General features: G+C 53.0%; 5 protein-coding genes across 5 annotated transcripts; 3 read left to right on the forward strand and 2 right to left on the reverse strand.

Annotated features, from left to right (window-relative positions):
• Nucleotides 1-1,450: 1,450 nt before the first annotated feature.
• On the reverse strand, nt 1,451-6,026 carry J7T54_002969 (Glucose-methanol-choline oxidoreductase; the record flags this gene model as incomplete). Its single annotated transcript, XM_051510606.1, has 7 exons — nt 1,451-1,494; nt 1,557-3,021; nt 3,093-3,348; nt 4,214-4,737; nt 4,798-5,363; nt 5,431-5,809; nt 5,859-6,026. 7 exons carry the CDS (start codon nt 6,024-6,026, stop codon nt 1,451-1,453), a joined length of 3,402 nt encoding a protein of 1,133 aa, XP_051358506.1.
• Nucleotides 6,027-6,807: 781 nt separating this feature from the next.
• Nucleotides 6,808-8,021, forward strand: J7T54_002970 (alcohol dehydrogenase; the record flags this gene model as incomplete). Its single annotated transcript, XM_051510607.1, has 3 exons — nt 6,808-7,082; nt 7,160-7,289; nt 7,359-8,021. 3 exons carry the CDS (start codon nt 6,808-6,810, stop codon nt 8,019-8,021), a joined length of 1,068 nt encoding a protein of 355 aa, XP_051358507.1.
• Nucleotides 8,022-8,279: 258 nt separating this feature from the next.
• J7T54_002971 (NAD(P)-binding domain) lies at nt 8,280-9,456 on the reverse strand (the record flags this gene model as incomplete). Its single annotated transcript, XM_051510609.1, has 3 exons — nt 8,280-8,582; nt 8,683-8,959; nt 9,173-9,456. The coding sequence occupies 3 exons, from the start codon at nt 9,454-9,456 to the stop codon at nt 8,280-8,282; spliced, it is 864 nt and encodes a 287-aa protein (XP_051358508.1).
• Nucleotides 9,457-10,897: 1,441 nt separating this feature from the next.
• On the forward strand, nt 10,898-12,773 carry J7T54_002972 (cytochrome P450; the record flags this gene model as incomplete). The annotated part of the gene is made up of 4 exons (XM_051510610.1): nt 10,898-11,269; nt 11,379-11,538; nt 11,612-12,223; nt 12,349-12,773. 4 exons carry the CDS (start codon nt 10,898-10,900, stop codon nt 12,771-12,773), a joined length of 1,569 nt encoding a protein of 522 aa, XP_051358509.1.
• A 3,092-nt stretch (nt 12,774-15,865) lies between these two features.
• On the forward strand, nt 15,866-16,466 carry J7T54_002973 (uncharacterized protein; the record flags this gene model as incomplete). The annotated part of the gene is made up of 2 exons (XM_051510611.1): nt 15,866-15,950; nt 15,997-16,466. 2 exons carry the CDS (start codon nt 15,866-15,868, stop codon nt 16,464-16,466), a joined length of 555 nt encoding a protein of 184 aa, XP_051358510.1.
• Between the last annotated feature and the right edge of the window lie 738 nt (nt 16,467-17,204).

Below are 17,204 nucleotides of genomic sequence, written 5' to 3' on the forward strand. Positions count from 1 at the left end.
GCCACCGAGGAGGTACCCCGCACGCCGCGCAGGGATCGCCTTTCCGAGGTGAAAAGGCGCGCCTCATCCTCGCTAGGCTATATAGTTAATTAGTATAAAAGATTCACGAGGCTCTATCGGTCGGCCACCCCGGACGGGATATTACTTATAAAGCGGTAGCGAGGAAGTTCTTCTAGCTAGGTATAACGAAGCTTATATATAGGTTTATCGTAATATACGACGCCTACGGCCGGAACTAGGGTTAGGGTTAGCTAGGGTTAGCTAGGGTTAGATTAGCTATGCCTATTTAGGCAGCCTTCTTCGGGCTGCCTTAGTACTTAAAAGAATCATCCCTTTTCCACTTATTTGATCTGCCTTTAGTATATTAGTATCTATCCTAGCGTGGTTACGGATATACGGATCCTCCGGAAATTTAGGAGGATATAGGGGTACTAAAGGGTAGTAGGGGAGGCCTGTCTTATGAAAAGAGGAGAAGCGTATGTGATTAGGTGGGAGGGGGCAGGGGTTGCCTTTTCGCACGCAAAAGGGCGAGGGAATACTAACCCCGTAGCTAGCTAGGAGGATTAAGAGATTAATATAGTCACTAAGGACCCCTTACTCGTAGCGATCTAGCTGCGCCCTCTCGATATCATGCACCTTCTCACTCTCTTTATTAAACCTAGTTCTGACAAAATACGTAAAAATAGGTTATAACGTATGAAGATATTAGGAAGATATTTAAGCCTCACTCTATAAGGTATACTAGTTTTTTTCAATATTAATTTCTTATATTATTATAAATCAGCTTTTTCGTACGCGGTGGGTAGTGAGGGTGGGCCGCTCGATTAGGTAGTCCGCTCGTATGTGGATTACGTTAGACGAAAAGTTTGTGATGTTTCGGCTGGCTTAATCATTCATCTTTACAGCTCATTTAGCAAGGTGATATTAGAGGAACAAACGCAAGCTACTTGCACAGCTCAGAACAGGAAATTTCTACCCTACAGCCTGGCTCCCAGGCCCGGGCCCGAACCGGCGGCTAGCCCCCGATGCCCCCACACTCCGGGCCCACCAAATGCCGGGCCGGAGGACGCAGAGTTCCGGGCGATTGATGATGCTATTGAGCGACAGAGTTCACTCACTCACTTTGGACTGTGAGAAGGATCTGTCGGATAACGAAGAAAAATCACGGTGTTTCACTTGAATACGGGGCTTGAACTGTACGGTATGAATGCGTACGCGTTTTTCTCGAGCAATGTCCGGCACTTTCAGGTTTCAACTAGTGCAGCACCGATGAGATACAAACTAAGGTCAACAGCCACAAAGATACAGCTTCCTGTTTTATAGTGACAGAAGCCATAAGTTGATCGCATGGAGGTCAGCGATCACGTATTTAAGTCTTGAAAAATGAGAAAATTCTGCGAAGGCTTGGACGTTGAAGACGACCACTTGCGCCCTAGGCACCCCGCGTGTCTTAGCGACCAGTGATATCCGTGGCAATCTTCTCAGCGAGTGCATCTGAAGGAAGGAAAAGTCAGTATGAGATCAAGCTCTTACAATAAGGAGAGCCCCAAACTTACAAACTGTGCTCATGGGGTGCCCTGGCGGGAGGAATGGGAAGACAGAAGCGTCGACGACACGAAGGCCAGACACGCCAAACACCTTGGCTTTGTTGTCCACAACCGCCATATAATCGCCCTGTTTACCCATGGCGCAGGTACTCGAGGCATGAAAGATGGTCTGGAAGCTCTCCTTGATAACCTTCTCGATCTGCGCATCGGTCTTGACGTGGAGCCCCGGGAACGCCTCCACGTCGTCTGGCCGGAACGCTTTAACTGCGGGCTTCGTCCAAAACTCGCGCACGCGTTTGTACGCTGCGACGGCGACCTCTACATCGGCGGGGTCCGCAAAGTAGTTGGGGTCGATGATGGGGCTCACCGCGTTGTCGGCCGACTTGATGGTGACGCTGCCGCGCGAGCGCGGCATGCACAGCGCGGCGCCCATGGTTGCATACTGGCGCCCGTCGTTTGGGTCGGCGGCAGAGGTGTTCTGGTAGCCGAGGAAAGCGCTGATGGCGAGGAGCTCAATCTCTGGCCAGTCGGCGGGGTAGCTTTCGAGGGTTTTCAATGTCCGCTTGGAGAAGCCGGAGCGCAGGTGCTTGGGGAACTTCTCCCACGCGATAATGTCGTTAGATGGGTTTGTGAGCATGCCAGTGCTGTTGACATTGAAGTCTCGGGTGGCCTCTGCAAGTCTGTCTGGGTTGAGAAGCGAGGAGGTTGTCAGACCTTTTACGCGGTATGATGGGCCAAAGTAGAGGTGATCCTGCATCCCTTGTCCCACGCCTGGACGGTCGGCGACGACGAGAATGTCTAGCTTCTTCAGAGCGTCCGCCGGGCCAACGCCTGAGACCATGAGAAGCTGAGGTGAAGCGAATGTGCCGGCAGACACGATGACCTCTTTGGTAGCGGTGAGATGATAGCGCGAACCGAGCGTGTCGACCCAGACGCCATTGGCTTTCTTATCACGGGAGAAGGTGATCTTTTTGGCTTGGGTCAGGACGTATGCCGCGTAATTGGGCAGATCCAACGCCTTCCTCATGAACGAGGTCTCAGACGAGTCGCGAATCTGGTCTTTCGCAGAAATTGCCGACATGACATAGGATTGACCAGACACGAGTGAGCCGCTTGCAAAGCCGGGAAACATCTTCAAGCCCATGGCCTTGAGACCGTTCACGGACCATGAGGCGAATGAGTGAGCGTAGTTAGAGTAAGTGACCGACAAGGGGCCTGAGCAATTGCCCATCACAGACGCGTCGTAGGACGGGGTCGAGTTGGCAAAACGGAGCTCATTGTTTGGTGGAGTGAAGCAAATGCCCTTGTTGAAGAATGGCAAGAAGTTGTCGAACGTGTAGCTGTCGTCTCCGACCGCTTGCGCCCAGCGCTTGTACGCATTTTTGTTGGCTCGCTGGTAGATCATGTAATTTCGCGCGGACGAACCGCCAAGGCATTTTCCACGTGCGTAATGCAGCTCAACGTCGTACGCATTCTACGTCCGTTTACGTCAGCAATGTGTTATCCTCGATAAGTCACAAAACTTGGAAGTGCAGTGTCTTGTACCTTTTGTGCTTTAGTCACGTATCCCCAATCTACCAACGGCTGATAGTCATCCTTGGCCTTGGAAATGTAGTAGTGGTCGAAGAACGGCACTTGGCTGCGATTTCCGTTGCCAGTCTCGTAGAAAGTGCCGGCTTCTACCACCGCCACGCTGCCTCCCTGCTGCTCAGCAAGACGGGTAGCGAGAGTCAAGCCGGCGTTGCCACCACCGATAACAATGTAGTCATATGTTGCATTGAGCCCCGGAACGCCGAAGGAGCTACCTGATGGTCGTGTCGCAGCTCCAGGGGTAGCAAAGAGAGCAGCAAACGCGCAGAGCGCGTAGGTCTTGAAGCCGGAAAGAACCATTCTCACAAAGATTGAAATGATAGCTGGCACTCAGAGGTCTACCAAATTTCCCTTCAAGAAAATCTCACCGACTGCTGGCCGTGAGTCATCTTATACCTCCCTCCACTCCTGCACGATCAATTCAGCTCGACTGGCTGCCGGGGTTCGCTCCCTTCGAGTCACCAGCCTTCTGCAACTTTTTGTGGGGCTGAAGCCTTTGCCGTTCCAGCCGTGAGCCAACTACCCAAGATAGTTAGTATTCACGGCTCGCGTATTTCGAAAGCTGATGCCGTTGACGGGCGGCTAAAAAGGTACCTGCAGGGCGGAGCCAGGACAGGGTGTTCATCACTCCGATATGCGGCCGATTCTCTGCCATCAGCCAGAGGAGAAAGATCGGAGAGCCAAAATGAACATGGTTTCCCGGTCATCGGCAGGTCCGCCAGGGGTAAAAGTTTTCACAGTAGGTTAACTGAAGGGGCATTGGTTCGTGGCATCCCATGCACCTTGTTCTACTCGAAGACTCTGGAACGTGGTGATCATATCTCCATCGGAGCACTTTCCCAGCATTCTAGCTCCATCAGAGATTTTGATTTGTGTACCTTTGGCAAAAAGTCACATGTGGCGAGTGAAATGCGATATCTGCGAGATTGGATGGACGACATCTATCTTTACGAGTCAAGTCAAGCACAAAGTCGTCTTGCCAATGGGTAGAACACCCTGATCATCACACTAGACCTCGAATGTCTCCAGAGCTTTAATGAGTGAGAAGAGACCCAACAAGGTTCCTTTTGTCATACAAGACCGCCGCGGCGAGAGACACGCCAGCGAACAGAGTAGCCCACGTTCCCAAACCGACGGACTTGCCCGCGAGTGACTCTTCAAGGACAGACGATCTGGAAAACTCAAAGTCTTTCCAGGGGACGAACACGCTCCTGAGCCAGTAGCGGTATTGAAAATCAGGGTACATTGTCGTGTTACGCCTCGTTGTCTCGTCCAGCGCCCAGGAGGTGCAGCCCGAGGACCAGACCAGGTCCTTGACCCTCTCCTGGACGTTGTCAATGTCTTGCTTCTCGGCGCCCTGCTGCACCTCGACGACGTCGGTCGCTGATCCGAGTACGGGCAAACGGGATCTCTGCGCTTTGAGCGCTTTCAAGACAGGTTTGATAACCCTCATGGTAAAGTTGATCTGGCACTCTGTGATGTAAGAGACGGAGCCGTGACCGCTGGCGGTGTTGGGGCCCATCAGGATGAAGTAGTTTGGGAACTGGGAGAGGCAGGTTCCGAAATAGGCAGAAGCCGCGCCTTCACTAAAATTTTCCCACTGCGATTTGGCTGTCAGTATGAGTAACTCGAAAATCGTCAGTGTCTTGGCCAGACTTACATGCTCAGCAACACTGACTCCGCCCCGACCGTGCAGGTTCAGCGTCAGAAGCGGCTTCTGAACCTGGAACCCGTTGGCCAGGACGATGGCATCTGCCTCCACGAGCCGGCCGGAATTTGTGCGCACTCCGTCCTCGACAATCTCCTCGATCGGGTCGTCGTACACGAGCTCCACGTTGTCACGGCCCAGACTCTCCAGGTACTCCGAGTCCATGACGCGCCTCTTGCAGCCGACCTCTGACTTGGGCACGAGGAAGCCGTGATATTTCTCGGGGGAGACCCTGCGGATGTACGCGCCCTGGTAAGTTGCGTACATCTCGCGGATCGCGGCGCCGCTGAGCGTGGGGAAGCTCTTAAAGTCCATCTCGGCGTAGTAGTTGTGCATGAATCGGTATAGCCGCATGGCAAAGGGAGTCCAGCGCATGACGAACTGGAACGCCTTTGAGTATTCCGGGTTGGGCCGCTCGAAGACCCATTGCGCCTGACGGGCGAATTGGGTGACTTTTGCGGCTGCCCTGTCGCCTTCGCTTATGGCCGGCACGATCTGGCTTCCACTGCAGCCATTTCCTTGAAACCTTTGTCAGCGCTCCGAAGCTCGAGGGGCAAACGAATTATTGCCGAAGTATAGGCATACCGATAACGACGACGCTCTTGCTATTCCAATCAAATAAGTGATCCCACTGCGTGCTGTGAAACAGGCGGCCCTTGAAGGACGCATGGCCCCTAATGTCGCAGTCGTTGGGCTGCGAGAGGATTCCAACAGCGGAGACGAGAATCTTGCAGCGACGCTGGTACGTCTCCGAGGTACGCAGGTTCCTGACGTCGACCAGCCATGTGCCGGACGATTCCTCCCAGTGGGCCGATTCCACCTTGGACTGAAACCGGATATGCTTTTCGATGTCGTACTTGGCCGCGACACGTTCAAAGTAGGCGAGGATCTCTGGCTGGAGAGGATACTTCCTGGACCAGTTTGGGTTCATGCAGAACGAGTAGGCGTAGTAGTGCGCGACAACCTACAAGACGGTCAGCAGCGGGGATGCAAATTCAACGACGGTGACTTACGTCCACTCCGCACCCGGGGTACGAGTTTGTCCACCAAGTGCCTCCGAGATGCTCTGCCTTTTCGACAATCTCGAAGCGTCGGTGCCCGTATGATCGAACCAGCTGGACAGCGAGGCCGAGACCGGACATGCCGGCCCCGATGATGAGGACATCGGTGTCGAGCTCCATGTTGTTAGACTCGCAGTGCAAGCAATTGAGAATGAAGCAGAGAGTGAATGTGCAACACTGAACGTGGGCACGAAGAGGTGGGAGATCAAGAGTATCCGAAAAAATCACAGAGTTCAAATTCAAGTGCTCTCTGGCGCAGCACAGTCAACCTGCGGTCAGATACCGGAAGTAGGTGAGGGCTTCAGACCAAACGAATGACTCGGTCATGGCGAGACGCGTCACTCGTTGCCATTGAAGGCAATGGTCGGCCGTGTGGCTGCATTCAAGATGCATAAGCTGAAAGATGAGCTGATCCATCACGGTCAAAAAGCCCTACCCGTTTGAGCCAAGAACGAGACAAGGCGAAAAACAACAAGGGCTTCGGCATCTTCATCTTAAGCGCCGTACCGTGCCGTGCCGTCCGTGCTGCACGGTTCTGCTGCTTGGTGACAAGAGGGGAGGGCGTGAGACTAGCGATGCAGGGCTCGTGGATGATTATGCGGTTTCATCGTCCTTCTCACACGATTGCTTGTACGAGAATCCCGTTCGGGGTAATGGTCGGAAGCTTGCCGATTGGGAAGATGGTACGATGTTTCTGGACAGACTGGCAGCTCTTTATGCCGCAGAGTGGTTCTCTTGACGGCTCCAGTATATGGGGGATCCTCGTGCTGGCCACGGGCACAGTCCAAGGACTTTGCGAGAAGCCCAACTCATTCTTGGCCTGTTTCAGTTGAGAAGACTTTGATCTTCAACAGAGAAAAAAAAGAGAAAAAAAGCAAAATCATCAGGCAATATTGTCAAGATGAACGGCCCCAAGACCACAAAAGCCGTTGTCGTGGTGGAACTCACCAAAGCCGCCGTTCGTGACGTCCTCCAGCCCAAGGTGCGCAACGGATGGTTGCTCGTGCGAGTCAAAGCCGTCGCCATCAATCCCACGGACTGGAAGCACGTCGCCTGGGCCGCCGCCGATGTTGGGTGCAGAGTAGGCTGCGACTATGCCGGCGTCGTGGAGGAGGTCGGGGCAAACGTCACCAACTTCAAGCCTGGTGATCGGATCACTGGCTGGATCCATGGCTCGTGAGTGTCACCCGTTGCTGTTTTCTTTCTTGGCCATCAACTCTGTGATTGCCCACAAGAGGCTGACGAAAATGTAGGAACCGCGCGAATCATGAATCTGGCGCCTTTGCTGAACTCGCCATTGCGAAAGCTTGTGTCCAGATGAAGATTCCCGATAACATGAGCTTTGAAGAAGCAGCTTCACTCGGTGTCGCCCTCATGACTGTCGTAAGTTTGCAACGCAAAGCTTTCTTTCCCCCGCTGTTGAGAGCTTCACGTCTGATGAGAAGGCAATAGGGCCAAGGCATGTACAAGAAGCTCGAGCTCCCACTGCCCACGGCGCCTGCAAAGTCACCGTTTCCCGTCCTCATCTGCGGCGGCAGCACCTCTACGGGCATGGCAGGGATCCAGCTCGCCAAGCTGTCCGGTTTGACCGTGATCACGACCTGCTCGGCCCGCAACTTTGACCTGGTCAAATCCCTGGGCGCGGACGCCGCGTTCGACTACAACTCGCCGACCTGTGGCAAGGACATCAAGCGCTTCACCAACAACAAGCTCCTCTACTCGTGGGACTGCACCGGCGACGGGGCCGGCATCTGCGCGGTCGCCATGTCGGACGCGGAGCCGGGCACGTACGGGACCATCATGCCCGCCGACTACGAGCTCCTCGCGCGGACGAACCCCAAGGTCACGGGCCAGGAATTTATGCGCGGGTACGACACGCAGGGCGAGTTCTACTACTGGCTCGGAGACGTGCCGGTGCAGCCGGACCCGACAGAGATGGAGTTTTACCGCTTGTTCTTGGAGCTGACGCAGCGGCTGCTGGAGAGCGGCGCGATCAAGCCCCTGCGGACGAGTCTGAACAAGACGGGAGGCGGGCTGGAGGGCGTAGCGAAGGGGCTAGCGGAGTTGCAGGCGGGCTTGGTCCTCAGTGCAGAGAAACTGGTTTACACTATCTAGTTTGCTCCGCCGGAATGAGAGGCGTGCCATCTAGTTTTCTTGTGCTGAGAAAGAGAGTTATATCATCCAGCTTGCTCGCATTGTGAATAGATTCATATTCTCTTGATACTTCCGCTGAGCATACCGATAAGCAGTCATGCCATGTTACGGTTCAACGTCGAGAGCAGAAAGAGTGGAAGGGCGTGTCAAATCAGTTCACAGCATACCGAGTCAACTCTTCTGAAAATGGGGGACAGCCTTTGCTGATTGTCTTGCTATCTACTCCTTAAAGTCGGTGCTCACGGCACTGTCCTCTTGCAAGCTCAATTCCTTGGCCCAGTTCTCGTTCCACACCTTGATGCGCCGCAGGGCGTCAGAGCCGAGGACCAGACGCAAGACCTTGCCGTTCAGGGGACCAGCAGGACCTTCCTGGCCGGTGGCGGCCTCGAAGATGCGCGAGACGCCCTCGGCGGGGTTGCCGATCTGCTTGCCGTGGACCGTGAGGAATTTGCGCAGGATGACGCCGACAGGGTCGTCATAGTGCTTGGGCACGGATTCCACCTCGGGGCTCATGTCAGAGAGCTGTTGAATCTGTTAGCCAGCATGTACCAAGCGACTCGCCCACATAGAGACGTCAGAGATAAGCCAAAAACAGGGGTGAGGGGGCCAGGGGGAAACCTACAGCGCTGACAAAGTTTGTGCGGAAGTTCCCGGGCTCGACGATGAGGACACGGATGTTGTGGGGGGCGACCTCCTTGGCGAGCGACTCGGACGCCGCCTCGAGAGCAGCCTTGGAGGCGGCGTAGAGGGAGCAGGCGGCCATGGGGTCCCTGGCGGCGACGCTGGAGACGTTGATGATGGAGCCGGATTTCGCGTCGCGCATGGTGGGGAGAGCGGCCTGCATCACATAAAGAGGGCCGAAGAAGTTGGTGTTGAGCTGCAGGTGGGCATCCTTGTCGCTGGTTCGGGGGTGGCGCTTGTCAGCTTGGAGTGTCCATAACCAGGCTATAGTGTTCAGATGGCCAAGGCGCACGAGCGACCTCCAGATCTGAGTTATAGATCTGGACAAGGACCTTGGTGCTTGGCGCAGAGCGGGCAGGGGTGAGGCGAGAAAGAGGGGGGTGGGGGGGTTTAGTTATCGAGAGACAGGCAAGACAAAAATTCGAGCTTACGTGACCTCTTCGCAGGGAGCGAGAATAGAGTACCCTGCGTTGTTGACGAGATAGTCGATGCGGCCCAGTGCCTGGACCTTGGCGGTGATGCTCTCCTTGGACTCGGTCATGTCCATCTCGACGACGGACCCGCCTTTGGCCTCAATCTGCTCGACGGCCGAGGCGGACTTGGCCTTGGTGCGAACCGAGCCGGTGGCTTTGTGGCCGCGCTCGAGGATGTGGAGGACCAGGGCGAGGCCCAAGCCGTTGGAGGCGCCGGTGACGAGCCAGGCGGGCGCTGACATGGTTTGCTGGTTGCTGAGGGTGTCGCGGAGATTGAGGGTGAGAGCGTGAATTGGGGGAGTGGGCGCAAAGAAGGGATGAGGGCTTTGCGGCGTGTGCACTGTTGATTTGAAAACGCTGGTTTGCGGTAGAAGAAGGAAGACGAAAACGGTGCTGTGAGAAGGGTAAAAGGGTTCACGGTCTGAGAGGAGTGATGTTGAGAGAAAGGACGTTCTTATTGTTCTGGGGGGTGGACAGGGTCAGCCACCTTTCCCACCTGTTCCCGCCCAGCGATCAACGAGCAAAGGACGAGCAACCAACGACCATCCATCATTCATCGTCAATCAAAAAGAACCTCGGGTCAGCCCCGCTAATGGAGTCTCTGTTGGTCGCGTTTTGTCTCAGCAGTTGGTTCCAAGTTGCTCTGCCCAGCTGCCGGCTGCCACCACCTGCCTGGGCACACACATGCTGTCGTTTCGATTTCCTGTCGCCAGCTGTACTTTGACGTCGATACAGCCCAAGTCACAATGACTTGGGACTCCAGGTTAGGGTTGGTTTTCTGTTCGGGCCTGTTGAGCTGACGCGGCCTGACCTGATGTGACGATTCCAGCCAAAAGAACGTTTTCGACAGCATCGGTCCGTCTCAGCCTGTGATTCGGCGCAACAGTTTCCTCCGATCTCTCTCAACCAAGTCGTCGACCCCATTCATCACCGCGGGGCCTGCATTATTCGGGCGGACAAGGCATACCAGAAAACAGCCGTATCGCGTCATACCTCAAAAGACCTGTGCTTTGCTGTGCTTTGCCGTGCTGTGCCGGTGGCGGCCTCCCGACCTGACAGGGTGCGGGCTGACCAGCGGCACAGTTTTCCGACACACACGCCACACAGCTGTCGCGGCACCCGTCGTGACGATAAGCTAGAATATAACTTAACGGATATGCCGTGTTTGGTCGCGATCGCAGTGGTGGCGTGCCATCCGGGGACCCCCGCCCCCCCTTGTCTGCGCGGACGGGAACCACAACGAGCTCTGCGCCGTGGCTTGCAGATGGAGGAACCAATCCCAGTCTCGGGCGAAACATACTACACACAGCTCAGTGGAGGGACATCAGATTTTGGTCAATGTTGTGCTGCTCATCGTGTCTGCGCTTCGAATTGATCGGCCGCGCGGAATTGTCGAGCTCGCAGAGATGGCCCGCTTCGTTTGGTTGCCGACTGCTGAAGAAACACCTGCGAGCAGCAATGAGGAGAGACCTATCAGCTGAAAGACGTCATCATCTTGAAGCAGTGCATACGAGTGCTGTGCGTGGATATTGCCGGTTCCTCCGCTGTCTTCTCATTGTCCATCTCATGATGTTCCTCAGGGGCCGGCTGAACGTCTTCTCATTGCCTTGCCATTCTCGCCAGGCTTCCCTCAGCAACTCTCCTGCTCTCGTTTGCTTTCTCGCAGTCGTCCAACAAACCACCATGCTTACTGAAATCGCACACTTCATCGACCAGAGCCTGGGCAGCTCTCAGTCTACCCTCGCAACCATCGCGGGGACTGGTGCTGTCCTGGTCGCGCTGCTCCTTGTCTACAGGCACAACCCAGTCGCAAAGAGCCCGTACCCTCTTGTCGGCGCAGACTTCAAGTACCACCTCTTCAAAAGCATCCGTCAGCGTCTGCACTGGTTCAAGCACGGGCCCGAGCTCATCCACACCTCGTTCAAGAAGTTTCCTGATACCATCTTCACGCTGCCTTCCCTCGATCGAACATCCATAGTCCTGCCTCCTCGTTACTTGCAGGAGATCAGAGACCTCACCAGCAAAGTCGCCAGCAACTCCCAGGCCACCTCAGATGTGAGTTGTCTTCATGGCTAGTTTTAGCACCTTTACTTCATCTTTTCGTCTTCTCTTCTTGTTTTCATGGAAAAAAAAAAAAAAAAAGACACAACTGACTGTTGGGCAGTTCTTTGTCGGCAACTGGACCAGCCTGAATTATGACATTTTCGGCCATGCCACCATCGATGCCATCAAGACGCAGTATATTGCCAAGATTGGCCAGCAGATTGAACCCGCCGCGAGCGAGGCCGCCTATGCCTTCCACATGCACTTTGGGTCGTATCACGGTAAGGGATTTACTTTCCCTCTCCTTTGTTTGCCACCCCTTGAGACTGACAGTCGCAGAATGGACTCCTGTAGTGGCCCAGCCCAAAATTTTGCAGCTCGTCTCCCAGATGGTCGCCCGAACCATCGTCGGCCCCGACATCTGCCGCGACCCCGAATGGGTCCCCGCCGTCATCGGCTACGCGCAAAACATCTTCCAGTGCGCCGTCTACCTCAAGCTGGTCCCCGACTTTACCCGCCCCTTTGTCACCCTCTTCACCCCCTACCGCTGGCGCATCGAAAAGTGCCGCCGCACCATCCGGCGGCTCACCCGCCCCGTGATCCTGCAGAAGATGGCCTGGCGCCGCGACCGGCCCGAGTCGTGGCGGGAGCACGTCAAGAACGACGAGATGACTACGCTCGAGTGGCTCATCGAGACGTCCAAGCCCGAAGAGTCGACAGTCTACATGCTGGCGCACCGGCTCACCGGCGTGAGCTTTGGCGCCGCGCACACGACGTCCAACACCATCACCAACGCGCTCATGGACCTGGCCAACGAGTTTGAGCGCTGGGCTCCGCCTCTGCGAAAGGAGATTGATGATGTTCTTGGTGGCAACACCAAGGGCATCACGAATGCTGATTTGTCCAAGATGTGGCTCCTCGACAGCTTTTTCAAGGAGTCTCAGAGGTTTCACCCCCCGTCGAAGCGTACGTAACAATCATTGTTCCCCATTCTTCTTCTATCCCCCCAAAAAAGAAGAAAAGAAGAAGAAGAAAAGGACAGAAAATGAGGAAAGAAAAAAGACTGGAAGAGCTAACTCCACCTCTCACAGTATCTGTGAACCGCAAGATGATGAAAGACCACACGCTCTCCGACGGCCAAGTTCTCCCCAAGGGCGCGCACGTTTCCTTCGCGGGCGTCCCCATGTCCATGTCCGGGTACTACTACGACAACGCCGAAGAATTTGACGGCTTCCGCTTCGAGCGCCTGCGCCGGCAGGGCAAAAATGAACAGGCCGGCCTGCAGTTCACGTCTTCGTACGGCGGCAGCCTGCACTTTGGCCACGGGCGGTACATGTGCCCGGGCAGGTTCATGGGGAGCCTGATCGCCAAGCTGCTCATGATCGAGCTGCTAGTGCGCTACGATCTCAAGCTAGGGCCCGGTGGGAGACCGGAGAATATCATGTTCTTCGACATGGATATCCCGAACCCAAAGTATGGGATCTTCTTCAAGGACAGAGCGGGTGAGGCAAAATAGCTCGCTGCTGACATGGTCGGATCGATCAATGGTTGTCATGTGCTTTCATTTTTCGCCTCTGTGCTCATGGTTTGAGACAAAGCTCACTCAACATCCAATGTTTCAACAACTGCGTTGCCCCCTTAGAAAAAAAAGGAAAATGTTCAATTTCTTCGAGAATTACCTCATGAACTGTCGTGGCTGCGTCGCGTCCAATGTCTCGCAGTGTGTACCGATTCTGCTACTCCCGAAAACGGAGACGTTCACGAGTTGAGATGGACAAATCCTGAGCTGCAGGGTAGGGCGGTGCGCGGAAGTCGTGCTGGTCGTCTGGAGAATCCCGTTATCATGCTGCATTCGAACTCCTTGGGATTCCTCCACTTCCCACTAGGTCCCAGAGCCGCCAAGTGCCGCGGGCTAAGACGGCGTCGGCGGAACCCCCCACGGCCTGCTACGATACGACTTACACACGTGAGCTCGCCCGGCCGCTGAGAGCGAACGGTTGCTTCCTGTCAGCGGGAACTTGCACCTGGATTGCTTCGCAGTGTTTATCACCCACACGAAAGACCTGCAGGGCGCGCTGACTCATCATCATCGGTGTTTCGAGAGAGCCCGTGTGCATATGCACAACCATAAGCGGGCGACACCGCAAACACGGGCTGCAGGTGAAGAACCGCTTGTTTTCCCTCTCAGCTAGGTGGAGAACCTTTGCTGCATGCAACCACACCGGTGTGTTTCGGGGGGGTGCGAAGCGTAGAGTGGTCTGACCGGAAGATAATGGCATTTATTATCTGCTTAGCTGTTACGACCCGGCATGCGACCGCATGCGCCTCTCGCGTGTACCCCACTCTTTTCTCCAATCATACTAACGCGTTCCCTATGCGTCGCTGCGGCTCACGACCTTACCGTGAGCCCACGCTCTAGTATTAACATATAGCTTACTAGATCACGAGGCTCTTGTAAGCCCTTACTATTATAAATAGTATAGAAGAAGCCTAGGTTAGTCTCTATTAGCTCTCCTTAGCTATTAATATAATTATCTACGTAAGATCTACTATCTCGTATATAGACTATAACCCGACTGCTTAAGTCGACAATATCCTAGTATACTTGGTTCAATAACGTAATCCACATGCGAGCGGCGCACCCAAGCGAGCGGCGCACCTTCCCCGTTATCTACATACAAAAAGGTCGATCAAGAATAATATAATCAATTAAGTTACTAATTAAATAAAAGTATCGATAGAGTGAGACTTTAAATATCTTCCGGACAGCTTCGTACGTTCTGACCTATTTTAGCGTATTTACTATAGTATATAGGCTTCGGACTGCCTAGTAGCTGAGGGCGCCTCTTTATACGCTTTTCTTCCTAAATCTATTTATTAACCTTCTTCTGATTAATAAAGTCTTTCCTATCTTATATAGTAAGGGTGCCTCTATACTAAAGGTAGCTTCTTTTAATCCCTCGACGCTTACTTAATACCTTATTTATTATACGTAGCGATATATTCTCCGCTTATAAGAGGGCTACTTAATATATTATTACTATAGCACCCTTCGTTAGTTAATCTAAGGTATTAAGCATAGGCGTTAGAGAGGTATTTTAATAGATAGAGATCCGATTTTTAATATCCTCTGACTATACGCTAGCCTCGTATGTATTCTACGGCGTCTTTAAGACCTAAGGGTGCCTATTTTTAATAAAATCTATAGGAGGATTTAGCGTACGAAGCTTTATATTAAGCTTCGAGAGGACCCTTTCTAGGTCGTATAGTATAAGTCTAGTACTAATAAAGCCTCCTTATATATTCTTCTCCGTGAAAGTAAGGAAGAAAGCTATATAAAAGGCGCGAAAGAAGTTAACCTTTAAGATATATATAATATATACGCGTATAAGATCTTCTACTTATCGCCCGTACGCTTATTTAAGAGGCCTAAAGTAACTAATATCGAGGGATTAAAGAATATAGGAAAAATAAGCCGGTATATAAACCGAAATAATCTTCTTCTCTTAATAGAAGAGCTTAAAGTCGGTTAAATAGTGACTTTCGTAGTTATTAAGAATAAGTATTCGATATACGCCTTTCGTACGAGGGCTTATATAGCGATTAAAGTGCTTGATCTATTCGAGGCTAATCTTATTAGTTATCTAGCCGTTATCGGTTATAGCGATAACTCAATCGGCCGGAAGGTCGGTTCCCTCGTACTAAGCTAAGAGATAGTACTTAGCCGCGAGGATAATATAAAGAGGGATAGCCTAGCCGCACGTATTAACGCCTTAAATAATAGTTACTTATTCCTTATTCCTAGGCTAGGCTAGTTTAGCCTTTATTCGGCCTTCTAAGGTTATAATAACTATACCCGCGAAGATAATACCTATTATAAAGCCTGTCTTATCGAAGTTATAGATATTATTATTTAGGATCCTATACTTCGCCTATATATTCCGTATAAGCATAAACCAGCCCTTAATAAGTCTTAGATCTTTATATTTAACCCGTTAGTAGTTATATTTACGAACCTAGCGCGTGAGAAGTTCTTAGTACTATTTAATAAAGTTTAAAGCCTATTATTTATTAATAGGTGGCGTGTCGCGTACGCGTAGTAGTTAGTTAGCTATATCTTTAATATTAGATAATCGGGGAGGAAAAGATCGCGAAGATAGATCGATTATATACTTAATAATCACTCTCTCTTCTAAATCCGTTAGATTTATTAAATTCGGCCTGGTTTCGGCTCTAGCCTGAAAACCCTTCAGTCGGCGACGTATAGTCGTTAGAGGCATATTATAGACCTTCGTAATATATCGGATACTTAATAACGCGTCTCCTCCGAGAGCTACGAGGGTAAGGGTCACCCTAGATTCTTTTAGAAGTTTATCTATTATTAAATACGGTAATAATTAGTGAGGAATATAGTCGTGTGTAGATAACGGGGAAGGTGCGCCGCTCGCTTGGGTGCGCCGCTCGTATGTGGATTACGTTAACCTACTTCTATTCTATCTACCCGGTAGCTAGTCTAGACCCGAACGTCACATTAGCTCGCCTATCACCCACCTCGCCTTGCATGCGATCAGCGAGAATTCATCGACGTCCTCTACACCAACAGAAGCCATGGAGTCGGTTCAGCTTTCGTCGTCATCCTTTCTCTATCCCCCTCTATCTCCACCACCCACCCTCGTCCTGCTGCTGGGCCACAGTAATTATTTTGACCACCTGGGTCTTCGCCTTGGACAATCACATAGCCAAATACGTCGCCAAGTACAGAGAGCTATTCCCGGATGAAATCATCATAGTGGCCAAATCCTTCCTGCGCCATTTCTTCTGGCTGCCTGGCGCACGGAGCGACCTGGCCGCCGTGGCCGACGCCGTCCTCGGCATCACCAAGGACCCTTCTTTGTCCCCGGAATCCAGGCCTCCGATTTTGCTTCACCTCTTCTCCAACACGGGTCTCTCCACATCGTGGCAGCTCGACAACGTCTTTGCGGAAAAGGCAAAAGAAGCCAAACCTCGACCCAGGCGTGTGACCATTTTCGATTCCTCGCCCGGCCGATATGAATATTGGTCTCTTGCTTCGGCCCTGTTGCACGGGATCCCACTAGGCCAGTGGCTCCAAACTCTTGTCCTCGTCCCTCTCGCCCACCTCCTCAGCGGCACCCTCTTCATCTGGTGCCGCAACCTCAATGGCGAGGACTGGATAGCTAAATGGGGCTAGGCAGCCAACAACCCTTCGCGCGCGCAAGAGGTGTGCCGCAGCTACGCATACAGCAGTGCGGATCGGTTTGTCGAGTCTCGCACAGTCGAGGCTCACGTTGAGGATGCCCGTAGGCGAGGTTTTCGTGTGGCTGGCATGGCCAACTTTGGGGCGAAATGTCCGCACGTAGCGTATGCAAGGACGGACCCAACGCGATACTGGAAGCTGGTGAGTGACACGTGGGACGAGGCTACGGGACAATAGGCATCAGACACTAGAAATTGGTTACGGCACGGGCACGGGTACGGATAGGGCGGCTTAGGATTCTGGAGAGGGCTCCGGGGCGAGTGGGCGCAAAAGCACGGCTGGTGGCTACTTGGTAAGGTAGTTGGTCGACCAACGAACGGTGTTCAGCTAAAACAGTGTGTATGTATCAGACAGCATGTATAGCAGTGGACGTCCAATACATAGTGATCAGATTATCATTACTCGGGAGTATGCTAAGCCAGCGAGATAGAGTAACACTGCGCCTGTTGTAAGACCAGGCGTCGCACAAGGATGGCCAAGGCCCAGGAGCCTGAGGCCTATCTCCGTTTCGTCAGATAAGCAGCAGGCTGGCTGCGAATCGCGCAATGCAGTGGAACAGCTAGGGTCTGACAGTGTGTATTAGTGGTTGTCTTGCCTTGCCTTGCCTTGCCTTGCCTTGCCTTGCCTTGCCTTGCCTTGCCTTGCCTTGCCTTGCCTTGCCTTGCCTTGCCT

The sequence above is a fragment of the Emericellopsis cladophorae genome (genome assembly GCF_022114955.1).
Source record: "Emericellopsis cladophorae strain MUM 19.33 chromosome Unknown NODE_135_length_17204_cov_116_457932, whole genome shotgun sequence".
In the NCBI taxonomy this organism is placed as follows: Eukaryota; Fungi; Ascomycota; class Sordariomycetes; order Hypocreales; family Bionectriaceae; genus Emericellopsis; species Emericellopsis cladophorae.